The following is a 22,569-nucleotide window of genomic DNA, read 5'->3' on the forward strand; positions in this document are numbered from 1 at the left end:
GGGTCAGTTCCAGGGTCAGTTCATTCCAGGGTCAGTGCCAATACCATATTTACAATGTGCAGGGACACTGGAGTGGTAGGGTTAGATATGTATAGGGGTAAGGTGACTAGGCACCAGAATGTATGATAAACAGAGTAGCAGCAGCGTATATGATGATTGTATGTGAGTTTGTGTGTGCGTGTGTCTAGAGTCAGTATGAATGTGTGTGCGTGGTATGTGTGTGTGAGCAAATGGTGTGTGTGTGTTTGTGTGTGTTGGAGTGTCAGTGTGTAGAATGTGCATAGAGTCAGTGCAAAAATAAAAATAAAATAGAATGGTCAATGCAGATAGTCCGTGTAACCATTTCGTTAGCTATTTAGCAGACTTATGGCTTGGGGATAGAAGCTGTTCAGGAGCGTGTTGGTGTCAGACTTGACGCTCCGGCACTGCTTGCCGTGCGGAAGCAGAGAGAACAGTATATTGCTTGGGTGGCTGGAGTCTTTAACAATTTTCCGGGCCTTCCTTTCACACTGCCTGATATAGAAGTCCTGGATGGCAGGGAGCTCAGGCCCAGTGATGTACTGGGCTATTCGCACCACCCTCTGTAGCGCCCTCCGATCAAGAGCGGTGCAGTTTCCATACCAAGCATTGATGCAGCCAGTCAAGGTGCTCTCAATGGTGTAGCTGTAGAACTTTTGAGGATTTGAGGGTCCATGCCAAATCTTTTCAACCTCCGTAGGGGGAAGAGGTACTGTCGCGATAAAGATGAACGCCAGAAGAATCACATAATAGCCAAGTTGGTTCGGAACTCCTTATAATCAACTGAAACTATTTGAAAATATTAGACTACCGTGGCATAACTTTATATAAATATTTGGACACCCCCAAAATGTTCAAGACAACATTGGTCCTCAAATGGCTCTCAAACAAATGACAATGAGGGAGTTTGATAAAGTGAACCGGGCTATGGCCGGTTATGTGAATGGGAAAAAGTGGTGAGGGAGGATCACCCTTCTCAAATCGAACGATAATCTGCGCCGCTCGGTCATGTTGTCAACAAGGCAGCATGATGCATCGTTTAGATACACACATCTCTTTTTCATAAAATATACACTACTGTTCAAAAGTTTGGGATCACTTGGAAATGTCCTTGTTTTTGAAAATCTCAACGTCAACAGTGAAGAGGCGACTCCCGGATGCTGGCCTTCTAGGCAGCGTTGCAAAGAAAAAGCCATATCTCAGACTGGCCAATAAAAATAAAAGATGGGCAAAAGAACACAGACACTGGACAGAGATAACGCTTTGTCTTTGCAACTCTGCCTAGAAGGCTAGCATCCCGGAGTCGCCTCTTCACTGTTGACGTTGAGACTGGTGTTTTGCGGGTACTATTTAATGAAGTTGTCAGTTGAGGACATGTGAAGCATCTGTTTCTCAAACTAGACACTCTAATGTACTTGTCCTCTTGCTCAGTGCACCGGGGCCTCCCACTCCTCATCCTATTCTGGTTAGAGCCAGTTTGCGCTGTTCTGTGAAGGGAGTAGTACACAGCGTTGTACGAGATCTTCAGTTTCTTGGCAATTTCTCGCATGCAAAAAATAGCCTTCATTTCTCAGAACAAGAATAGACTGACAAATTTCAGAAGAAATGTATTTGTTTCTGGCCATGTTGAGCCTGTAATTGAACCCACAAATGCTGATGCTCCAGATACTCAACTAGTCTAAAGAAGGCCAGTTTTATTGCTTCTTTAATCAGAACAACAGTGCTAACATAATTGCAAAAGGGTTTTCTAATGATCAATTAGCCTTTTAAAATGATAAACTTGGATTAGCTAACACAACATGCCATTGGAACACAGGAGTGATGGTTGCTGATAATGGGCCTCTGTACATCTACGTAGATATTCCATTAAAAATCATCCGTTTCCAGCTACAGTAGTCATTTACAACATTAACAATGTCTACACTGTATTTCTGATCAATTTGATGTTATTTTAATGGACAGAAAATTATTTTCTTTCAAAAACAAGGACATTTCTAAGTGACCTCAAACTTTTGAATGGTAGTGTATGTTTGAATTTTCAAAATAGTTATTTTGGGAAGGCAGATAAAGCCTTTTAATCAAAAACAATCACTTTTGCATGTGAAGCAGAGAATCCTACTCATTACCCCACGTGCTTAACCTACATCACTTCGGACAAAACAGGGCACCAAGCTCATGCCCGGGAGGCAGCCTGGTTCCAAAACGAATGCAATCAACACTGGCCCGGGGCATTACTTGAATCCCCTCACTGGACAGTCTATATTACCACACAGGACCTTCCATTACAACACTCTCATCTGCATACTGGATTTAGGGGTGGTTTTATACCATTACATGTTCCCCACTAATTATGATCCTCTGTGAAGCACTGACCAAAACGATGGTTCCTACCTTGTTACAGTAATATAAAAGCAACTCTGCCCTATTGTATCACAGCAAACAGTGTAGAAATGTACTTATCAGTACACTTGTATAAATGCATAATATAAATGCCACAATTAATCGAAAAATAAACCTAGATATTTGATTTTTTTTAAATCACAGAAACAACTTCTACATAACAGTCAGAATATTTAGCTTTCTTTGATAGTCTTTGTTGCCCTCTACCGGTTTTGAAGGATATTTCCTCTAAAGGCACTGAAGAACGCACAGCTGATGACGCATGACGCAAAATGAGGAAGTGAACTTTGTAGTAGGTGTTAGCGAATGTTGTTAGCGTATAAGTTTTGTATGTATTTATTTGTTACCGTAGAGGAGGCACCTCGTGTAATAATACAGGTAATAATACGGGTTTCGAGTACACTTTTATCAATGGCCTTTTCAAGTATCTAACGTTACATGCAACAACAATGTATGTGAAATATTTAGTCAATGTAGGTTAGATACCATCCTCTGTAGGAACTAAAGATAGCTTAAAAAACTAACGTTAAACTGTTGTTGCACAATGCCTGTTACGTAGTTGGCTTATCTTGTTTTGCGTTACTGGGAGGGGTGTATGAGTAAATCCAAGACTGGGCGCTTAGCTAGGTAATTCATGTTTAGCTGTCAGCATTCTGTCAACTGAAAGTGAAACAACTTCTCCATGTTAGACTTAGAAAGTGGAACCAAAGATACTGAACCAAAGATGACTGAACCTTCACGTGCGAGCTCAAGTTTCACGACCTGGTATGAAAAGCCTGCATGCTGTCTTTGATTGATTGACTGACTTGTAGTTGTCTAGACAAGATCACTATAGTAGCTTTATATTATTCTTGTTGTAGCTGTGCACAGACTAATAACTTGTGGCAGCCTTCAGTTGTGGATGTTTTCAGAGTGAGGTGAGGCAGGCGAGAAGTTTCCATGCCTTTCTTGGTCAATCCTCTTATAATGTTGTAAGGTCAGTCAGTCCCTGCTGATGTCTCAGCTAAGCTTCTTCTTCCTGACTAATAGGAGTTTACCTTGACAGCAGCATGCCTAGCTGGAACAGAACGTTTTAGTAATGTTTTACAACGTAGTTTTTTTTGCCAGCTGAATGATCTCACATCCAGAGCCTTCTATTTACAAATAGAAGGCTCTGCTCAGATGTCGTTTTCAACTACATGCAGCTGATTATATTCTAATCAACTGTCCTAACATCCACAACTTGCAAGATTACAATTTACTACAATAAAACAACATTTTTGTAAAAGCGGTAGAATATTTGTAAGGTTATGTATTAGATTAGACTTCAACTCTTCAGTGAAAGGTATCAACAGTGCATTCGGAAAGTATTCAGACCCCTTCGCTTTCCCACATTTTGTTACGTTATAGCCTTGTTCTAAAATTGATTAAATAAAACAATCTCATCAATCTACACACAGTACCCCATAATGACAAAGCAAAAACAGTTGTTTTTTAAATAAATGTCTGCAAATCTATTTAATTTTATAACAGGAATACCTTATTTATGTAAGTGTTCAGACCCTTTGCTTTGAGAATTGTAATTGAGCTCAGGTGCATCCTGTTTCAATTTGATCATCCTTGAGATGTTTCTACAGCTTGATTGGAGTCCACCTGTGGTAAATTCAATTGATTGGACATGATTTGGAAAGGCACAAACCTGTCTGTATAAGGTCACACAGTTGTCAGAAATTTGATATTTCCTTCTTTTTTTTCTCGTATATATATATATATATATATATATATATATATATATATATATATATATATATATATATACATTTGCAAAAATGTATAAAAACCTGTTTTTGCTTTGTCATTATGGGGTATTGTGTGTAAATTGATTAGGGGGGAAAACGATTTAATGCATTTTAGAATAAGGCTATAACAAAACAAAATGTGGAAAAAATCAAGGGGTCTGAATACTTTACAAATGCACTGTAAGCTTGATTATTATTTAATTAATCCATCCTCTGTCCAACATTGTGCATGCCAATCCTTTAAAAACAAATGGTTTATTCTTCCTCTTCTTCCCAGGATGGCACAGTTGGGTGCCATTGCCTCGATAATCTGTGCGATTGGAGGCGCAGCTCTCTTCGCCTCTGTTCACAAGATTGAGGAGGGACACACTGGAGTTTACTACAGGTCAGATTTATGTTATGTCTTCATTTAAATGTATCTATTTTTATGTAGCACAGACATGTCTCTTCGACATGCATGCAGAGTAAGGAATCATATCATCTCTATTTGTGGCAGATCTATCTGTTATGTTGCTCCCTCCTCAACATGTCCTTGACTTGTGTGTTCCACAGGGGAGGAGCTCTCCTGACCACCACCAGTAACCCTGGGTTCCACCTCATGATGCCTTTCATCACTAACTTCAAGTCTGTGCAGGTAAGACTAGTGTCTTAGGCCCTGGGCATGACTGGTCTGACTGGGGTTTAGGCTGAAATGGAGTTGAACTGAAACCTGACTGGTCTGTGAGGTTTCTGAGGTGAAATGTACTAGGGCAAAGGCTGAGGCTGGACTTCATTCAAACAGGAAAGTTTAGGCAGTTTCTTTGTTTACAAAAGTCACCCTGTGCTCGCACACTTCTTATTCTGAAAAGTGACAGCAAATCTATGATGGGAGTCTACCAGGAGTGTATTCACTAGGAACCAAACGGGGAGGGACCTGCCTATATTTGTCTAATAGGAAATCTAGGTTACGGTTTCTGTTACAGAACATTTAGCTACGAGTGTGCTACTAATGAATACACCCCTGGTAGGTTTGCAGGTTTTCATACAGCGGTATTGTCACATACACCGGATAAGTGCAGTGAAATGTGTTGTTTTACAGGGTCAGCCATAGTAGTACGGCACCCCTGGGGCAGATTAGGGTTATGTGCCTTGCTCCGATTTTTCACCTCGTCGGCTCGTGTATTCGAACCAGCTATCTTTCGGTTACTGGCCCAACGCTCTAACCGCTAGGCTACCTGCCGCCCAAAGACCTGTCAGAAGAGTTTTTGGATCATGGGGAAAAGAACTACTGTGTAAATACTACAATGTAGGTTTTATTGAATTGAGCCCTGCAGAAATGATGGATTTGTGGAGTGTTTAACGCCTTCTCTTTCTGTTCTTTGTAGACCACTCTACAAACAGATGAAGTGAAGAATGTACCATGTGGCACAAGGTAGGATTGTCTATCGCCACTGCCCCGAAATAATCTTCATGGATGGAAAGATTACCAGCTACTTTTATCTCCATTCTTGAAAATGTATTGCATGTATGTCTAGTTACATTATGTTTTATTTGTTCAGTGGGGGAGTGATGATTTACTTTGACCGGATAGAAGTGGTGAACTACCTGGTACCCTCAGCAGGTAAAGTCATAAGCCAATGCATCAAACATTGGCGCAATTTTGACAAGGGGCTCAAGTTTTGTCTCTCTCAACACAAAACTAAAGCTGATCTTACTCGTGACATAAAATGTCTGATGTTCAAATCCCTCTTTAGTATATACGCTATATTGTTTCAAAACCAGGGAAACCCATGTATTGTAACAGTGTGTTGTCTGCTGCATCATCATTCCAAAGGGAGGCTACTCCATGTTCTCTCAAAGTGTGCTCCGAGTCTCTTTTGTTATGACAAATGTAAGGGGTGGGTGGAACGAGGGGAAGCCTGGCGCGTGATGGTTGTGTACTTAGCAGTGTTGTAGTAATTGAGACCGGTGTCTTTTTTTTCACCATTCTGAATTTCTAAAGAATCGATATGTTGTTGTAAAATACGAACACAGATATACTGGACATTTTGAACTCTTATGCTGGCAATTTGACACAATTTACTATCCCCCTCCAGTCTTGATCTTGACTCTGACTCTATTTGCTCCGGTCTTGAATCAGTCTCGCTTCAGGTGGTCTCGAACACAACACTAGTACTTGGCAACCATTTTGAACACAGCTTACTGTAACCCTGCGATAGACTAGCTTCCGGTTCAAGGGGTGTTACTTGTACATCAAGCTGCCTGATGCTAAGAAACAGGAGACAGGAGGCTTCTGCCCTATGGACCGTTCTGGCTCGGACCAAGCTCCGTATTTACTGTAGCCACTACTACTTACTTACTTTATACTGCTTTCACATAGGATTTACGGTACTGTATCAAAAAATAAATAAAACAAATGTAATATTGAATACCTTTCAGATATAAAGAAAAGGCGGGAAAAAAGTTGGCGGTATGGTAAAGTTGGCGTAAAAACTTCTTGGTGTGAAAGGGATATTACTGTAGCGGGGAGAACGGAGGGGAGAACGGCTCATAATAATGGCTGGAACGGAGCAAATGGAATGGCATCAAACACCTGGAAACTATGTGTTTGATACCATTCCACCAATTCCGCTCCAGTCATTGCCACGAGCCCGTTCTCTCCAATTAAGGTGCCACCAACCTCCTGTGCTGTAGTCATTCTTCTTTGTCCGTTCTCTGTAGTGTATGATATAGTGAGGAACTTCACAGCGGATTACGACAAGGCCCTGATATTCAACAAGGTTCACCATGAGCTCAACCAGTTCTGCAGCGTCCACTCTCTACAGGAGGTCTACATCGGCTTGTTCGGTAACTAATCAATATTCAAAGGGTTTCAAAGGCCTAGTGTTATCTCTGGGTGGTCCCAAATGGCATCCAATTCCCTACATAGTGCACTACATACTGCAAAACTACTATACTGTATAGTGAATAGGGTGGTGTGTGGGATGCAGCCTCTGTCTCCATTGTGTGCGCGTGTGTGTGTGTGCGTGCGTGTGTGTGTTGGTTTCCCTCAGACCAGATAGATGAAAACCTGAAGCTGACCCTACAGGAGGATCTGACCTGCATGGCTCCTGGACTCATTATACAGGTACTGAGACTGGGAAGGAGACATGGAGGGAGGAAGAGACAGCAAACCATCTTAGAGAATCCTTGCATACCAGTATAAATATGTTTTTATTGAAGGTTTATATGCAAGGAATCGCGATGATTGATTTGATTTACTCGATACTCCACTTATCCTTGTGTGATCCAGGTAGAGCCACACGCACACAGGGGGTTGAATGGCAGACAGGAAACAGGGTTAAGTTGAAAGTATTGTGTAAGGTTAAAGTAGAATACTGTACTTCAACTTTATGAGGCTCCATATTGTGATAATGAATGCCAGGTGATGAGTGGGCTGCTAAGCGGCCTGGATGGACTTCAGTTACCAGCTAGAACTTAATGAAAGACGATAAACAGAACAGATCCCATGTTGCAATATCTGGACTGGGAAACGATGAGAGATTCTGTCAGACTCAAAAATGAGAGAGCGAGATGGAGGGAGAGAAATAATCATTTCCTCCCCGACACCACCTCTGCTCATTCCTTTCCAGTTTTAAGGCCCCTCTGGGTTTAAACACTTAGCCTTTTGTCCTCATTAATCCTCTTGAAGAAACTACAATTACAGCTGTAGGTTCTGCCAGGAACGAATAACACTACAGCACAGTTCACTTCAGAGAGAGTTTGGGGGGGAGTAAGATTGCATTTGTTCTTTTGTGCTCCCAAATTGAACTAGGTCTGTGCCCCAAAAGGCACCCTATTCCCATGACCAGAGCACTATGGGGCTGGGTCAGAGGTAGTGCACTACAAAGGGAATAGTTTGTTGTTTGGCATTTGGCCTAGATGATTCCCAGGTGATGGAATGCCTCTTATTGCCATGTAATGACTTGCAGTTCCACAGTAAAACAAATGTTCAATATGATCTCAATCATCTCTCCGTCACCCCTCTTTTTCACGGTTGTGGTTCGGCAATCTTGACCACAGGCGGTCCGAGTCACGAAGCCCAACATCCCTGAGAGCATTCGGAGGAACTACGAGATGATGTGAGTAGAACAGTTGGCTGTGTAAACACTGCAACATTCTAGAACACTGCAACACTCCATATTCCCAAAACCCCCAACTCCCTTACGTCCTGTATTCATATTCTCCTCAAACCCGGATGTATCCCAAATGGCACCCTATTCCCTCTATAGTGCATGATCTTTGACAAGTGCACTACATAGGGAGTAGTATGCTATTTGGGACACCACTTCCATCTGGAGGGCTTTAGTAATGGACTGATGATGGTATTTTTTTAAACCTGTCTGTTGTTGTGTTTAGAATGTTCTGGTGAGGGATGGGACACATGCTGCATGCTGTGGGACTAGAGAAAGATATTAACCAACTTTTAGCACGCACCTTTAATCTCTCTGTGTGTGTGTTTAGGGAGGCTGAGAAGACAAAGCTTCTGATTTCTGCTCAGACTCAGAAGGTGGTGGAGAAGGAGGCGGAGACAGAGCGGAAGAGGGCTGTGATCGGTCAGTCATGTGATTGGTCAGACACTAACGCACTATGACCTTTACATTTTCACAGAAAAGAAAATATTAAACTGACATTTTATAATAATACATTACATTTATAAACAAATGACTGTAAGTCTGTTTTGTTGAACTCATTTTTAAGAGGAATTCTGCCCGTTTTCTCATTTAATCCCAGAATGTAAGGCTCATTTCCTGTCTCCTCCATGTGCTGCTCTACAGAGGCAGAGAAGTTGGCTCAAGTGGCTGAAATCAAGTTTAGCCAGAAAGTCATGGAGAAAGAAACAGAGAAAAGGATCTCTGAAATTGAAGGTGTGTGTTTGGCAAAACAATAAGACTGTATATTTAAGCAATAAGGCCAGAGGGGGTGCGGTATATGGCCAATATACCACGGCTAAGGGCTGTTCTTTGCAACACGGAGTGCCTGGATACAGAGCCGTGGTATATTGGCAAATATACCGCAAACCCCATGGGTGCCTTATTGCTATTATAAAATGGTTACCAACGTAATTAGAGCAGTAAAAATACATGTTTTTGTCATACCCGTGGTATACGGTCTGATATATCACGGCTTTCAGCCAATCAGCATTCAGGGCTCCAGCCACCCAGTTTATAATTGTCATTAGGCCACTGGTCAGTGAAATGGCATGCTGGCATAACAGGGCTTTTAAGATGCTCTACATTTTTGTTCTTCTCGCTGTGGGTCATGATGATAGAAAGAGGAGTCTCCTGAAGATTGACTATGGGAGCTCAAAGCTTAGTGTAATACATTTAGACATACCCCGTCACTGCTCCCGCCTGTCTTCAGAAACGCAGCACCTGTTTCCACGATGGTGTCGTAGCCTATTCCCTTATCATAACCTTTCTTTTTGTTTCTCCGGCTAGGCCTACGTTACACATTTTCTCATGTGCTAGGCTGTCCATGGAAAGTAAACTTGTCGTATTCTCACGTGGGGAGAGGGAACATAAGCTCTGGCATAGACACATTGGAACGTTTTAGCACAACGCAAATAAGGGACAGTTCCCGGCTCGACACACTCAGTGCGTGGCTGGTAGCCTTATGTCTGCCTCGCCACTCACAGAATGGAATTCGTAACACAACAAGCTCCTGGGTTTTTAAAAGTATTATCTTGATTTTAAAATGTTTCCGACCCACAATGTAATTCTGAACCGCGAGCCAACCCACCGGTTGAAATAATGTTTTCATTCCACCCGCCAGCTGATTATTTTTGCGAATCACCCGCCGGGAACCGTGGATATCTGACCCGATGCAGAACTATACTAACGATTGGCCCAATAGGGTAAATGCAGATGGGCAACCCTATGCTTCAGCCTTTTTATGTATAGCCACTATGCTGCATCAGTTGGGCTACAGGTATTAATGCTAATAGCATACCTGATAATATGGACCATACATAGGTTATAGGCATGGTCCAATATGTTAAAATTATTTTACTAGGAGGTGGAAATAATATTATAGATGGCGTCAACACAATTTGACGTCTAACCCCTGGGTTGCAGACGGAGCATTCTTGGCTAAGATGAAGGCCAGGGCCGATGCAGAGTTCTACACAGCAGAGAGAGCGGCCGAGGCCAATAAGGTGAGAGGAACATACTGTGAGGAACAGCCGGTCCTCCTTGGCCCTAACCCTTCCACGTTTGCAGATCTGAAGGATCTGTAAAATCAGGGTGGTGAAAGATCTCTCAGCTCCTTCCATGTTGCTTCCTCCATGCAGATCTACAAATATCCAAGGCTTAGAGCCAAGGGGAGGTGGTAGGGAGTGAATTCAGACTGGCTGGAACAGTGAGAGAGAACACACTGCCCCTCAGGCTACAATCTAACAGCATCACAGGACAGCCATCACTGGCTTCTGCCTTCTCTCTCCTCTCTCCCTCCATCTCCACCCTCACTTTCTTTCTCTCCCCCCTCTCTCTCTCCACTCCCAGTTGAAGCTGACGCCAGAGTATCTGCAGCTTATGAAGTTCCAGGCCATAGCAGCTAACAGTAAGATCTACTTTGGGAGTAAGATCCCCCAGATGTTTGTTGACTCTGGCCCCTCCACTAAGGCCTCTGATGCCATGGACATCCTAACTGAACAGATCCTGGACCTAGACTGATGGAGGGATGGAAAGGAGAAGAGACCCATCCCAGGACTGGAGCTGTGGAGCTAGGACCATACCAGCCACAAGGTGGGGTGAAAGATGAGCCTGGGGCACATGTCCCAAATGGAACCCTATTCCCTATATAGTGCACTACTATTTTTGAAGTATCTGGCCAGTGAAAATCTTAGTTTAAAAATTGATATTCTGTTAACTCATACCAAAATGTTTTTGACTTGTCTTGTTCATATTTGTGGCCAAAGAACTTTATACATTTTTAGGGAAAAAACACTTCAAAAACCCCACCTCAAACAGTCCGTTAAAAAAAAAAATGTTATGCTTGCTATTTCCTCATAAAACATGTCACGTTGGCTTATTGGCTGAGCTGGCCAATGAGCGGTCTACTAGCATGAATATTTTTAATGACCAGTATACGGCCACACCATTCAAACACAGGAAAGCTGCTTTTTAACATACTTAATTGCCAGTTTTTTGTAAGGAAAACATATGAGTGAAATAGTTATTAATTATAGGTCATATTTCATAGAAGTCTGGTACACAGATACTTTAAAGAGGCAATCAGCAGTTGCTACGTTCACGCTTGTTTTACTCCAGTGTTTGTTCACAAAGTAAATGTAATATATAGCCTCAACATGACCCATAGCTCTGTTTATTAATTTTAGTGGTTACATTCTTCCAGCCCCATCCCTCATCTTTTTACCAAACATTTAAAAAAAGATATACTGCTGATTGCCTTTTGAAAGCGCAACTGAAGGCAAACAACTTCTCTGATAGAAAATGGCATATGTGGCATCTATATTAGTCAAACATTTATTCTAGTGTCAAAATTTACTACAAAGTGTAGATAGGATAATTTTGTACATAAAGTCAGTCTTGTCCAAAACTGAGTTTTGTAAGTGAGTTCTTCATGACTTACTTGAGGGTAGGGTTTTGATTTCAACAATGCTCACTTGCCCACTAACACAGGGTTACACAGCTGTGGTGATTGCCTCTATCCAATCCTACTGCAGAACACACAGACAGTGAGACATACCTGCCCATTAGCAGGTAACCCGGGACCGGTTTTAAAAATGAATGGAAGTATGGAGGTGGTTTTGTGCCTACAGAAAAAGGGGTTAAATATGTGTCCAAAAAAACTAAATATTTCCTGAACTTTCTTATCTCCTAGATATAGGACAGACACTTCAAAACCTTATTCCTTATGATTTCCTGTCTTTTTTCCCATTTATGAATGTGTTATTCAGTGCATTTCTAAAGCCCAAATTAAATATTTAATCACATTTTTGCATATATTTTTTTGATACCTACATGGGCCTAAAATTCCAAATCAAATAGCTAACTGATCCATGGTTTGACCAATTCCATGTCAGCTTAGTAGAACCCCTACCCATAAGTGCACTACTACCCATAAGGCTCTGGTCAAAAATAGTACACTATATAGGGAATAGGGTGCCTTTTGGGATGCTACCCTGGACCGAAGGTTTTACTAGCCCTACAACAGACTATCCTAAGACCGTAGGCGAAACAATGATATATTGAATGTAACAGTGTAGTGTGGTTTGGGACATTTTAAACATGAATTGAACTTTTGCAAGTGTATGATGTATGTTTTGTAACTTGATTTAATTGGTAGCGCTTTCATGTATATTCTATGTGTTGCATAGCTCATAATACTGTAAGTGTATGAGAGATATGTGCAGAGATATAGTTGTGTATGATTAACTACATTATTAATGATTCATTTACTTAATCATACACAATACATTGTTTGGAATACCTCGTTTCTTCATACAGATCCCTCTCCCATATGAATTGGCTGACTGTCTTTATCTTATCTCACCATAATAGCGGATGTAACAAATCTTGACTAGCCCACTGAATGAACATTACTTGACCTCTGTTTCAGAGAGTGAGCATTGATATTCAATTGTTTTTTGACTCAAAGTCCAGGTTGACTTGTTTTTATCAAATCAAATCTTCCTGGGAATTTTGGATCTGTGACATTATCTAATTGTACATTATACAAACAGTTCTACATGCAATACAAGCCTCACACTCATTGATGAACCATCTTCACTCTCTGCTATTGCCTATCCCCATGATTTGGTGAAGGGGTGATGCCAACCAAATCCAATTTTATTGGTAACACACACATATTTAGCAGATGTTATTGCGGGTGTAGTGAAATGCTTGTGTTCCTAGCTCCAACAGTACAGTAGTATCTTAACAATTCACAACAATACACACAAATCTAAAAGAATGGAATTAAGAAATAAATTAATATTAGGATGACCAATGTCGGAGTGGCATTGACTAAAATACAGTATGAAATTAGTAAAGCAGTATGTAAACATTATTAAAGTGACTAGTGTTCCATTATTAAAGTGACCAGTGACTCCATGTCTATGTACATAGGGCAGCAGCCTCGTAAGGTGCAGGGTTGAGTAACCGGGTGGCAGCCGGCTAGAGAGCGCTATTTAACAGTCTGATGGCCTGTCCAACCACTCCCAGTTCAGTATTCGAGAAAAAAAATTAAATAGCAACTTTTGTCGTTATCTGCTAGGCATTTCATACAGGCTCTACATGAAAACATTTTTTCCCCCTGACATTGGATATTAAGAGCATTACAGGTGCGTGCTTTAACAGTACATTTTATTCTGATTAGTCCTTTCTCGTCTGCGGTTCATGACAGACCATGTCCATAGATGTTAATCTCGTCAGTGTGACGCATGTTTGTTGAAGATTGGACCAGACCTCGTTATTTTCGAAATAAAATCTAGTCATCTTACATGGAAAGGAATGGTGGAAAGAAAAAAACCATAGTGTGGTTTTTTTGTTGTTATTAGCTAACATATGTTAGTCATTCATATTGGAAGGATGAGTCAATGGTATAAACATGTAATGGGGTTTTCATGAAAGATGCAACAGCAGCTTTTTGACTCTTTCACACACTGGTGCCCTCAGTGTAGTGTTAGACTGAGTTCATTTGGGGTGAATCATTTGTATGTTTTTCACCAACGCTTTGACTAAAGCAATGACAACTTGTTTGAGAGGCACTTGTGTTGTATCCATTAAACTGTTCTCTCAATGTAACACTGGTTTGTTCTGGCTGAGTTAGCTTCGTTAGCCGTGTGAGTGACAACCTATATAAACTGTTTGTTAGACTCTCTCAGGTTGACTTGACTGATTATGACTTGAAGGAGACTCTTTTTGCACTCGCTCACTGATGTTAAATTGTGAATCAGAAATCCATCATTTTGTAATTTACACAATAAAATGTGTTTTTCTTTGACGACGAGGTACTTTGTCTTGAAATGTAGTCTGTTTTTATTGCCTTTTTCTTACATTGTCCTTTCACATCTGTCAAACAAGAAAGACTGATGAATCTTGATTTTGCAATTTAGGAGGGGTAGACAGTTACATACCACAGCCTATTAGAAAAATTATATTTATTATCTGCTTATGTTATTTAAACTATGATATCTTCACTGACATTCAGACTATTGCACACCATATGGACTGGATTTCAGAAGTTATGGAGAAGAGAAGTTACCCAATTTCAGGTGCAGGTGAAATGTTTAATAAAACAACAAAACCAGTAACGAGACAATTCCATAAGGCTACACGCCGGTAAACAAGAACAATACCACCTGGTGAGAAAACATAAGGGAGTGACATATAAAGGGGAGGAAATGATGAAGTCCAGGAGAAGATGTCAGTAACATTCCAAATGTAAGTATAGTATTTCATAATGTAGCACGCTTTTTTTTTTTTTATTAACTAGGCAAGTCAGTAAGAACACATTCCTATTTACAATGACGGCCTAGGAACAGTGGGTTAACTGCCTTGTTCAGAGGCAGAGCGACAGATTTTTACCTTGTCAGCTCGGAGATTCGATCTAGCAACACTTTTGGTTACTGGCCCAATGCGCTAACCACTAGTCTACCTGCCGCCTCAAGATGACTTGATAACCTGGTGTACACTGTCAAGTGCTGACAGTTCAATCACCTGTTATCTCCTGTGAGAAACCCCCTAGATTCCCAATCCGGTATGCCGGATGTGTAATCAGAAGACTGCGTAGGCAGGACCCAAGGTGCCAATATCCCTGCTTCAGATTCAGGCTTGTAGAGGTAATTTCAAGCATGAGACATGTCTAGGATTGCAAAGGGAGGGTATATTACTGGTAACTTCCGAAGCTACCGGTAAACTACCGGTAAACTACCAGAACTTGGTAACTTTCAAGTTTAAAAAAAATTCGATCACATGACATCTAGTGGCCTTATTGGGTACATCAGATTATCTCTGGCCCTCCATGTGGTCATATAAAATAAGATGATTTTAAAATAAACAATATAATGACAAAGCTAATATCTTTATCTGAAGTCGGGTCTATGACATGAATTGCTTTAATCCCATAAAATTATCACGGGCTTTTAGTTTGAATAGAACACATTGATTAAGACTCAGATATCCCTGTTCCAGAGAGGGGCCCCACGCAAGATGTTTACGTGAAACCATCTGACTCCAGCATGGTATCATACACTAGACGTAACATAGTAAATGAAAATACAGGACACTGACATTAGTATGTTACGTGTGGTAGGGTTACATAAGACAGAAGGTTACTTAAGGCAAACACTAAAGGAGGGTAGTTGGTCAGGGTGGATGAGTGGGCGGGTAACGTGAACGTCTAGCAACCCAACAGTTGCATGTTTGAATCTCATCACAGACCACATTAGCATTTTTATTCATTAGCAACTACTTACTACTGTTTAGCTACTTTGCGACTACTTAGCATGTTAGCTAACCTTAACCCCTAGCCTAGCTAATGTTAGCCACCTAGCTAACGTTAGCCATAAAAAAATGGAATTTGTAACATATCATACAAAATGGAGGGAGGCAGATTTACTATGTTACCTACCCCTAACTATCATACAAAATGGATGATGGACATCCACAAATTAATGCATGCCATACGAAATGTAACATACTGTAATGAAACAGGCAGGGAGCAGGTCTCGAACCCTCGACCTCCTAGCCCGAGGTCCGGCGCGCTATCGACTGTGCCGCAAAAGCATGCTCAAGCGGCAGAGTCGACTTCCGCGCTTATAAACCCAGGGTCATTACACTACTCCCTCCTTTCAAAGAGCGCGTCCTCGCGCTAGCTTGCGACTTTACGTCTTACAGGAACGCGCTCACCGGCCAAGCACACGCACTGTCGTGGATGCGAGGTCCGATCACTTCTGACACCAGTGTAATGAAACAGGCAGGGAGCAGGTCTCGAACCCTCGACCTCCTAGCCCGAGGTCCGGCGCGCTATCGACTGTGCCGCAAAAGCATGCTCAAGCGGCAGAGTCGCTTTCCGCGCTTATAAACCCAGGGTCGTTACAATACTGTATCATACTAAATTGAGGGAGACAGATTTACTATGTTACCTATAGTCTATGAGACCAGGCTGTGCTGCTGACTTGTATAAATTGGAATGTGATTTTTTTTAAACATTTATTGCTTCTGTGGCTCTATTACCCTCCCACCAAACGACAGACAAGCGTGTTCTGTCAACCATTGTGGAAGAGAAAATAAGTATTTACTTAGCACTCGAGCAACTAAATGCGTACCTTCAGCTGGAGACAGTGAATTGAAGAAACTACATCATGGACTACGTTATTACAAAGTAGTAGCCAACACACTTGGATAAATGCTGAGAACACTTCATGATGGTCATTTTTGGTTTGATTAAAAAATAACCCTTCGTTTGCTGTTATTATGAATATTAGTACTTTTCTAAAACATGGGAACCCAGATGGACTGCTGCTCCAGGCGCTGTGGGATGATCTGCGTGCACAACGGGAGTTCCTCACGTCACCTTTCCTGCCCGCATGCCTCGCTTTCCTCATCCACCTTCTCCTCTGCGCACCTTTTCTAGCCTTTGAAGTGCTGGGATGTTTCTGGCCACGGATAAATCTCTACAGGATCTCGAGGACCGCTGAACCGTTGCTGTTGTGTTTGCAGCGATGGGTTTACTGCTGTTGGAGGATTTTTCTGAAATACCTGACAACTGTTCTCCCAGCCACAGCGCTTTATCAAAGAGTTAGGATTCCAAGATTTCCCGAACTCGCGCCTTCATGCAGCCTGCTCATTGGGGAGGTTATCGCGTGCCTACTTTTATTTGATGCGCTGTTCTTTATATGGCATTATTCCATGCATCGGTAAGCTTTACAGCACAGGAGGTTGGTGGCACATTCATTTGGGAGGACTGCCTCGTGGTAATGGCTGGAGTGGAATTAATGGAATGGTATTAAACACATAGTTTCCATGTGTTTGATGCCATTTCATTTACTACGTTCCAGCCATTAGTATTAGCCGTTCTCCCCTCAGCAGCTTCCACTGGACTCAGGAGACATTGAATATGAAGATTCACCAGCTTTTCAAGATGAATAATGTCATAATACGTTCGGTAATTACAAAAGGATGGAGTTTCGCTGAACAACTATCATCATTACTGCCGTTACGGCCAGTTAGGCCTATGTACTTCCAAAAAAGGTCTAAATAAAAAGTCACATAGGCAACTGATTTGAAATGCATTGTCTGGAAAGTTAAAGGTGAAATATATATATATATATATATTTTATTGTCTGGAAAAAATCGAAGTATTGTTTTTGACCAAGTGTGCATGCGCCAAACCTCTTCTGCACCTGTAATATTGGTAATAGAATTAAAATACACTGAACAGATTCCCATGGGAATCTGTCCTGAACAGATTCCCATGTAAAATAGCCTTTTGAGTGTCTAAAATATCACCCATAATATGTGTTTGGATGGAAATGCTATATATATATTGGTTTTCCAAGTACTATTTCTCTCATGGCTAACTACCAGTAAGTTTGAAAAGACAGGCTGGGTGGGTGGGGAGCTTATATTCATGGCCTCGCCTTGACTGGCAGCTTTCTGAAACGTTTATGTCAAGTAACTTGGATGCAGTGAGCAGTGTTGCATTAAAATCATCTCAAGCAAATTTGGTAATACACAAATCAAGTAAAAAATTTAAATTGCATTACTAACCACGTTTCCATCAACAGTTTTATGCAAGTAAAGTGGGATCTTTTTGTGTCTGTAAAACTAATAATGCGAGAAATGGTGGTGGCAACACCTTTATGCACAAATATTGATATAATAACCATCATATCGAAGTAAACTTGGAGTCACATGATTATATAATGTGTGGTCCTCCCACTATGATTTCGGGATAACATGCAGTTTATTAGGCTACAGATGAAATAAGTTATGATAAACTTCACAGGGTGGTGAAAGTGCATGGGGATCTTGATGCTCCTTTCCAATAAAAATCGAATTTTATTAGTCACATGTGCCGAATACAACAGGTAGACCTTACAGTGAAATGCTTACTTATGAGCCCCTAACCAACAGTGCAGTTTTAAAAAATATGGATAAGAATAAGAGATAAAAGTAACAAGTAATTAAAGAGCAGCAGTAAAAAATAACAATATATACAGGGGGGAGCCGGTACAGAGTCAATGTGCGGGGGCACCGGTTAGTTGAGGTAGTATGTACAGTTGAAGTCAGAAGTTTACATAAACCTTAGCCAAATACATTTAAACTCAGTTTTTCAATTTTCCTGACATTTAATCCTAGTAAAAGGTCCCTGTCTTGGGTCAGTTAGGATCACCACTTTACTTTAAGAATGTAAAATGTCACAATAATAGTTGAGAGAATTATTTATTTCAGCTTTTATATCTTTCGTCACATTCCCAGTGGGTCAGAAGTTTAGATAAACTCAATTAGTATTTGGTAGCATTGCCTTTAAATTGTTTAACTTGGGTCAAACGTTTTGGGTAGCCTTCCACAAGCTTCCCACAATAAGTTGGCCCATTCCTCCTGACAGAGCTGGTGTAACTGAGTTAGGTTTGTAGGCCTCCTTGCTCGCACACGCGTTTTCAGTTCTGCCCACACATTTCCTATAAGATTGAGGTCAGGGCTTTGTGATGGCCACTCCAATACCTTGACTTTGTTGTCCTTAAGCCATTTTGCCACAACTTTGGAAGTATGCTTGGGGTCATTGTCCATTTGGAAGACCCACTTGCGACCAAGCTTTAACTTCCTGACTGATGTCTTGAGATGTTGCTTCAATATATGAACATCATTTTCTTTCCTCATGATGCCATCTATTATGTGATGTGCACCAGTCCCTCCTGCAGCAAAGCACCCCCACAACATAATGCTGCCACCCCCGTGCTTCACGGTTTGGATGGTGTTCTTCGGTTTGCAAGCCTCCCCCTTTTTCCTCCAAACATAACGATGGTCATTATGGCCAAACAGTTCTATTTTTTTTTCATCAGACCAGAGGACACTTCTCAAAAAATTACGATCTTTGTCCCCAGTTGCAAACCGTAGTCTGTTTTTTTTATGGCGGTTTTGGAGCAGTGGCTTCTTCCTTGCTGAGCGGCCTTTAAGGTTATGTCGATATAGGACTCGTTTTACTGTGGATATAGATACTTTTGTACCTGTTTCCTCCAGCATCTTCAAAGGTCCTTTGCTGTTGTTCTGGGATTGATTGCACTTTCGCACCAAAGTACGTTCATCTCTAGGAGACAGAACGCGTCTCCTTCCTGAGCGGTATGACGGCTGCGTGGTCCCATGGTGTTTATACTTGCGTACTATTGTTTGTACAGATGAACGTGGTACCTTCAGGCGTTTGGAATGTGTGTAGACTTGCGTACTATTGTTTGTACAGATGAACGTGGTACCTTCAGGCGTTTGGAATGTGTGTAGAAGCTAGACTTGGCGCTCTGGTACCGCTTGCCGTGCAGTAGCAGAGAGAACAGTCTATGACTAGGGTGGCGGTCTTTGACAAATTTTAGGGCCTTCCTCTGACACCGTCTGGTATCGAGGGTCCTTTTCTGGTGACATGATGATCGATGCTTGACTGCAGTTTGACAAATAAAAATATTCTCTTATCTATAATAATCTCATCATGTAGACTAGTCTACCAACATAGCGTACCCGCACTGTATCGGTGAGCTCTTGGCTAGTGCACACATGCCAAGACCAGAATAGGCAAATTTGCTATTCAACGAAACAGTTTTTGTGACACAACTATCGGTGGAGTTGAAAATGCAATGGAAACACACTGAACTTTTAGATTTTTATTAAGTACAATGAAAACTTAAGCGAAAATAAAATGTTGTGTGCACTACCTCATCACGCACTGATTTTTATCTGCAGTCAGTTGGGTGGAAACACACCAAGTTTCTCAAAAACAAATTAAATCGTACTGTTCTATAACATGCTATTTACATGAAAAATAGAGATTTAATTGTAAAAAAGCTCAATTCTCCTTTAACTCGGACGACCCTCATGTAGAGAGTCTAGAAGGAGCACATAAGGTTTGTCCCTGGCTGCCTACCAAACACAAAAGTTCTGTCTGTATGGTCCCCAGGGTTCCCTGGCTGTATCGGAGGGTCCACCAGAATCATCACCAGAACCGGATCACCTTCGCCCTGGCTGCCCAGGACGCCAGCCCGGCTGAGCTACTCTCCCTGCAGATGCTGGCCCTGAGCAGTGCCTGGGTGGTGGGCTGCCACCCTCTGAGTGAGGCCCTGTTCCACCTGCTCAACACCTGGCTGGCCATAGAGGACCACTGTGGCTATGACCTGCCCTGGGCTATCCATAGACTACTGCCCTGCTTCGGAGGGGCCCCCTTCCACCAGGCACACCACCACATCTACAGGGGGAACTATGCCCCCTACTTCAGGCACTGGGACTGGCTCTGTGGGACCTACCTGGGCGTAAGGGAGGAGGCTGGGAGTAAACATGGAGGGAGGACAATGAAGAGACATTAATTTGGCGTCATGGAACCGCCCCTTCTTCCACAGAGTATAAAACCCACTTCCTACAAAATCTACATTAAGTCAGAGAACGCCGGGACAGAGTCCTCACGTTGGAATGGCTACAATTCTATAGATCATTAGACCATACAGCTGTAGTTTTGGCTACACGATTAGAAATGGTTAAAATCTGAGACTATCAATCACTACAGAATAAGAGCAAATCTTAGACATAAGATAAATATATATATTGCAATTATTCTCAAATGAGCGGCCGTTCATGTGCAAAGGATTAGAATTTCAATGATTATAATTATCCACTGTGTATAGTGAATCCATTTTGTCTTTCCTGCTCTTTCTCAGTCCCCACCCCTTTCCTTTGTCATTTAGCCCACTAGGGACTTTTCTATCATTGTTAGTAACCAATATCTACTGTTTGTTTGTTATTTATTTCTTTGATTATTTAGTTAGTTAGTAAATAAATAATGAACACAATTTGTATATTGTTGATTCATTATGGAAACTAGGGTTCATGCAGATATCCAAGGGTTTGCGACGTTCAGTAATGAGAACTGATGAGGTAATAATAATAGGTTAATGAGAATGACTGTAATTGATCAGATATTAAAATATCTGAAGAGTTATATTCAGAAAATTATAACTCTAAATCGGAACCTTTTCCGCTGTGCCCCGACGTCTTAGTTAATTCATGTTTAAATGATTAGTTTAAATCACGTAATAATGAAACCTAGAGAACTGATTTGATATAAATAAGTCTTCACATTTAATGATAGTCCAGACACGACACAGGTGTGTGTAATGAAGGGCACCCTGGCGCCCTTGAGCTCCAGAGAGAGAGAGCGGGAGCAGGCGTGACAGTAATCTACAAGTATGAAAATTATATTGGGGAACTAATATCAGCCTGCTCATGAGGGCCTCTCATTCATGAGGGCCTCTCAGCTTGAATTCCAGCCGTTGCCAACTCACACTTCATGAAGGGTAAACAATATTGAGGTTTTAAGTTAATCAAGCTTCCTCAAATTACTAAAATGTAAGTATAATGTAAATAAGAGGATGGTTGGACTCAAGTCTAACTCCAGTCACAAATTTGATGACTTGAGACTCAACTTGATTGAAAATAAAATAACTTGAGACTTGACTTGGAGCCTCAAGACTCGGAACTCGACTTTGACTTTTAGGAATGTTTTGTCATTTATTCTGTGGTTCAGAGTCTCTGTGGATTACTCTCCACACAGCCAGAGAGAGTATTGCACTTGCAAAAAAAAAACTGATTGGCTAGTAAAAAGCCCATTCAGCACTCTGATTAGACCAGCAAACTGTCAATCAACACAGGTCAGTCGGCAAGAGCTAGAGCAGTGAGAATGTTTTGTGGGGTTGACAGTAGGCCTATATTATTTTCATACATATTTTTCTAGACTACATAGAGTACATATACCAGTACGCTAGCCTAACATTTGTATTTTACATTTATACCTTTGCTTATTTTTTAAACTCCTTTTTCTCCCCAATTTCATGGTATCCAATTGGTAGTTACAGTCTTGTCTCATCGCTGCAACTCCAGTACGGACTCCGAAACACAACCAAACCAAGCTGCACTGCTTCTTGACACAATGCCCACTTAACCTGGAAGCCAGCCGTACCAATGTGTCGGAGGAAACACCGTACACCTGGCAACCGTTTCAGTGTGCACTGCGCCCAGCCCGCCACAGGAGTCGCTAGTGCGCGATGGGACAAGGACATCCCTGTCGGCAAAACCCTCCAAAAACCCGGACGACGCTTGGCCAACCGGGTCTCCCGGTTGCGGCTGGCTGC

The 22,569-nt window shown here is 41.6% G+C and overlaps 2 protein-coding genes across 8 annotated transcripts; both read left to right on the forward strand.

The window, feature by feature from the left end:
• The first annotated feature begins 2,664 nt into the window (after positions 1-2,664).
• LOC139576552 (erlin-2-like) lies at positions 2,665-14,183 on the forward strand. 7 transcript variants are annotated; one of them, XR_011675141.1, is made up of 13 exons: positions 2,665-2,796; positions 3,108-3,183; positions 4,474-4,581; positions 4,749-4,830; positions 5,561-5,607; positions 5,735-5,796; positions 6,897-7,022; positions 7,166-7,302; positions 8,238-8,296; positions 8,679-8,770; positions 8,949-9,082; positions 10,292-10,371; positions 10,718-14,183. XR_011675141.1 is itself a non-coding variant. In XM_071402767.1 (13 exons), exons 2-13 carry the CDS (start codon positions 3,143-3,145, stop codon positions 10,886-10,888), a joined length of 1,095 nt encoding a protein of 364 aa, XP_071258868.1. In that variant the 5' UTR covers positions 2,665-2,796; positions 3,108-3,142; the 3' UTR covers positions 10,889-14,183. The 7 variants fall into 7 exon arrangements, 4 of the variants coding, with proteins under 4 accessions (XP_071258868.1, XP_071258871.1, XP_071258870.1 ...); XM_071402767.1 differs by having other exon boundaries at positions 8,993-9,082; XM_071402770.1 differs by having other exon boundaries at positions 7,229-7,302; positions 8,993-9,082.
• Positions 14,184-16,388: 2,205 nt separating this feature from the next.
• ch25hl3 (cholesterol 25-hydroxylase like 3) lies at positions 16,389-22,092 on the forward strand. The gene is made up of 2 exons (XM_071402771.1): positions 16,389-17,100; positions 20,349-22,092. Exons 1-2 carry the CDS (start codon positions 16,658-16,660, stop codon positions 20,749-20,751), a joined length of 846 nt encoding a protein of 281 aa, XP_071258872.1. The 5' UTR covers positions 16,389-16,657; the 3' UTR covers positions 20,752-22,092.
• The last annotated feature ends 477 nt before the right edge of the window (positions 22,093-22,569 follow it).

This window comes from Salvelinus alpinus, chromosome 5 (assembly GCF_045679555.1).
Source record: "Salvelinus alpinus chromosome 5, SLU_Salpinus.1, whole genome shotgun sequence".
NCBI classification, from domain to species: Eukaryota; Metazoa; Chordata; class Actinopteri; order Salmoniformes; family Salmonidae; genus Salvelinus; species Salvelinus alpinus.

What these genes read in the sequence shown, in the direction of transcription:
- LOC139576552 (XM_071402767.1), top strand. Translation starts at nt 3,143, where the DNA reads ATGACTGAACCTTCACGTGCGAGCTCAAGTTTCACGACCTG. An exon ending in CGGAGGAACTACGAGATGAT is followed by an intron (nt 8,297 to 8,678) that starts GTGAGTAGAACA and finishes GTGTGTGTTTAG; the next exon opens with GGAGGCTGAGAAGACAAAGC. An exon ending in AAGGATCTCTGAAATTGAAG is followed by an intron (nt 9,083 to 10,291) that starts GTGTGTGTTTGG and finishes CCTGGGTTGCAG; the next exon opens with ACGGAGCATTCTTGGCTAAG.
- ch25hl3 (XM_071402771.1), top strand. Translation starts at nt 16,658, where the DNA reads ATGAATATTAGTACTTTTCTAAAACATGGGAACCCAGATGGACTGCTG. An exon ending in TGGCATTATTCCATGCATCG is followed by an intron (nt 17,101 to 20,348) that starts GTAAGCTTTACA and finishes TATGGTCCCCAG; the next exon opens with GGTTCCCTGGCTGTATCGGA.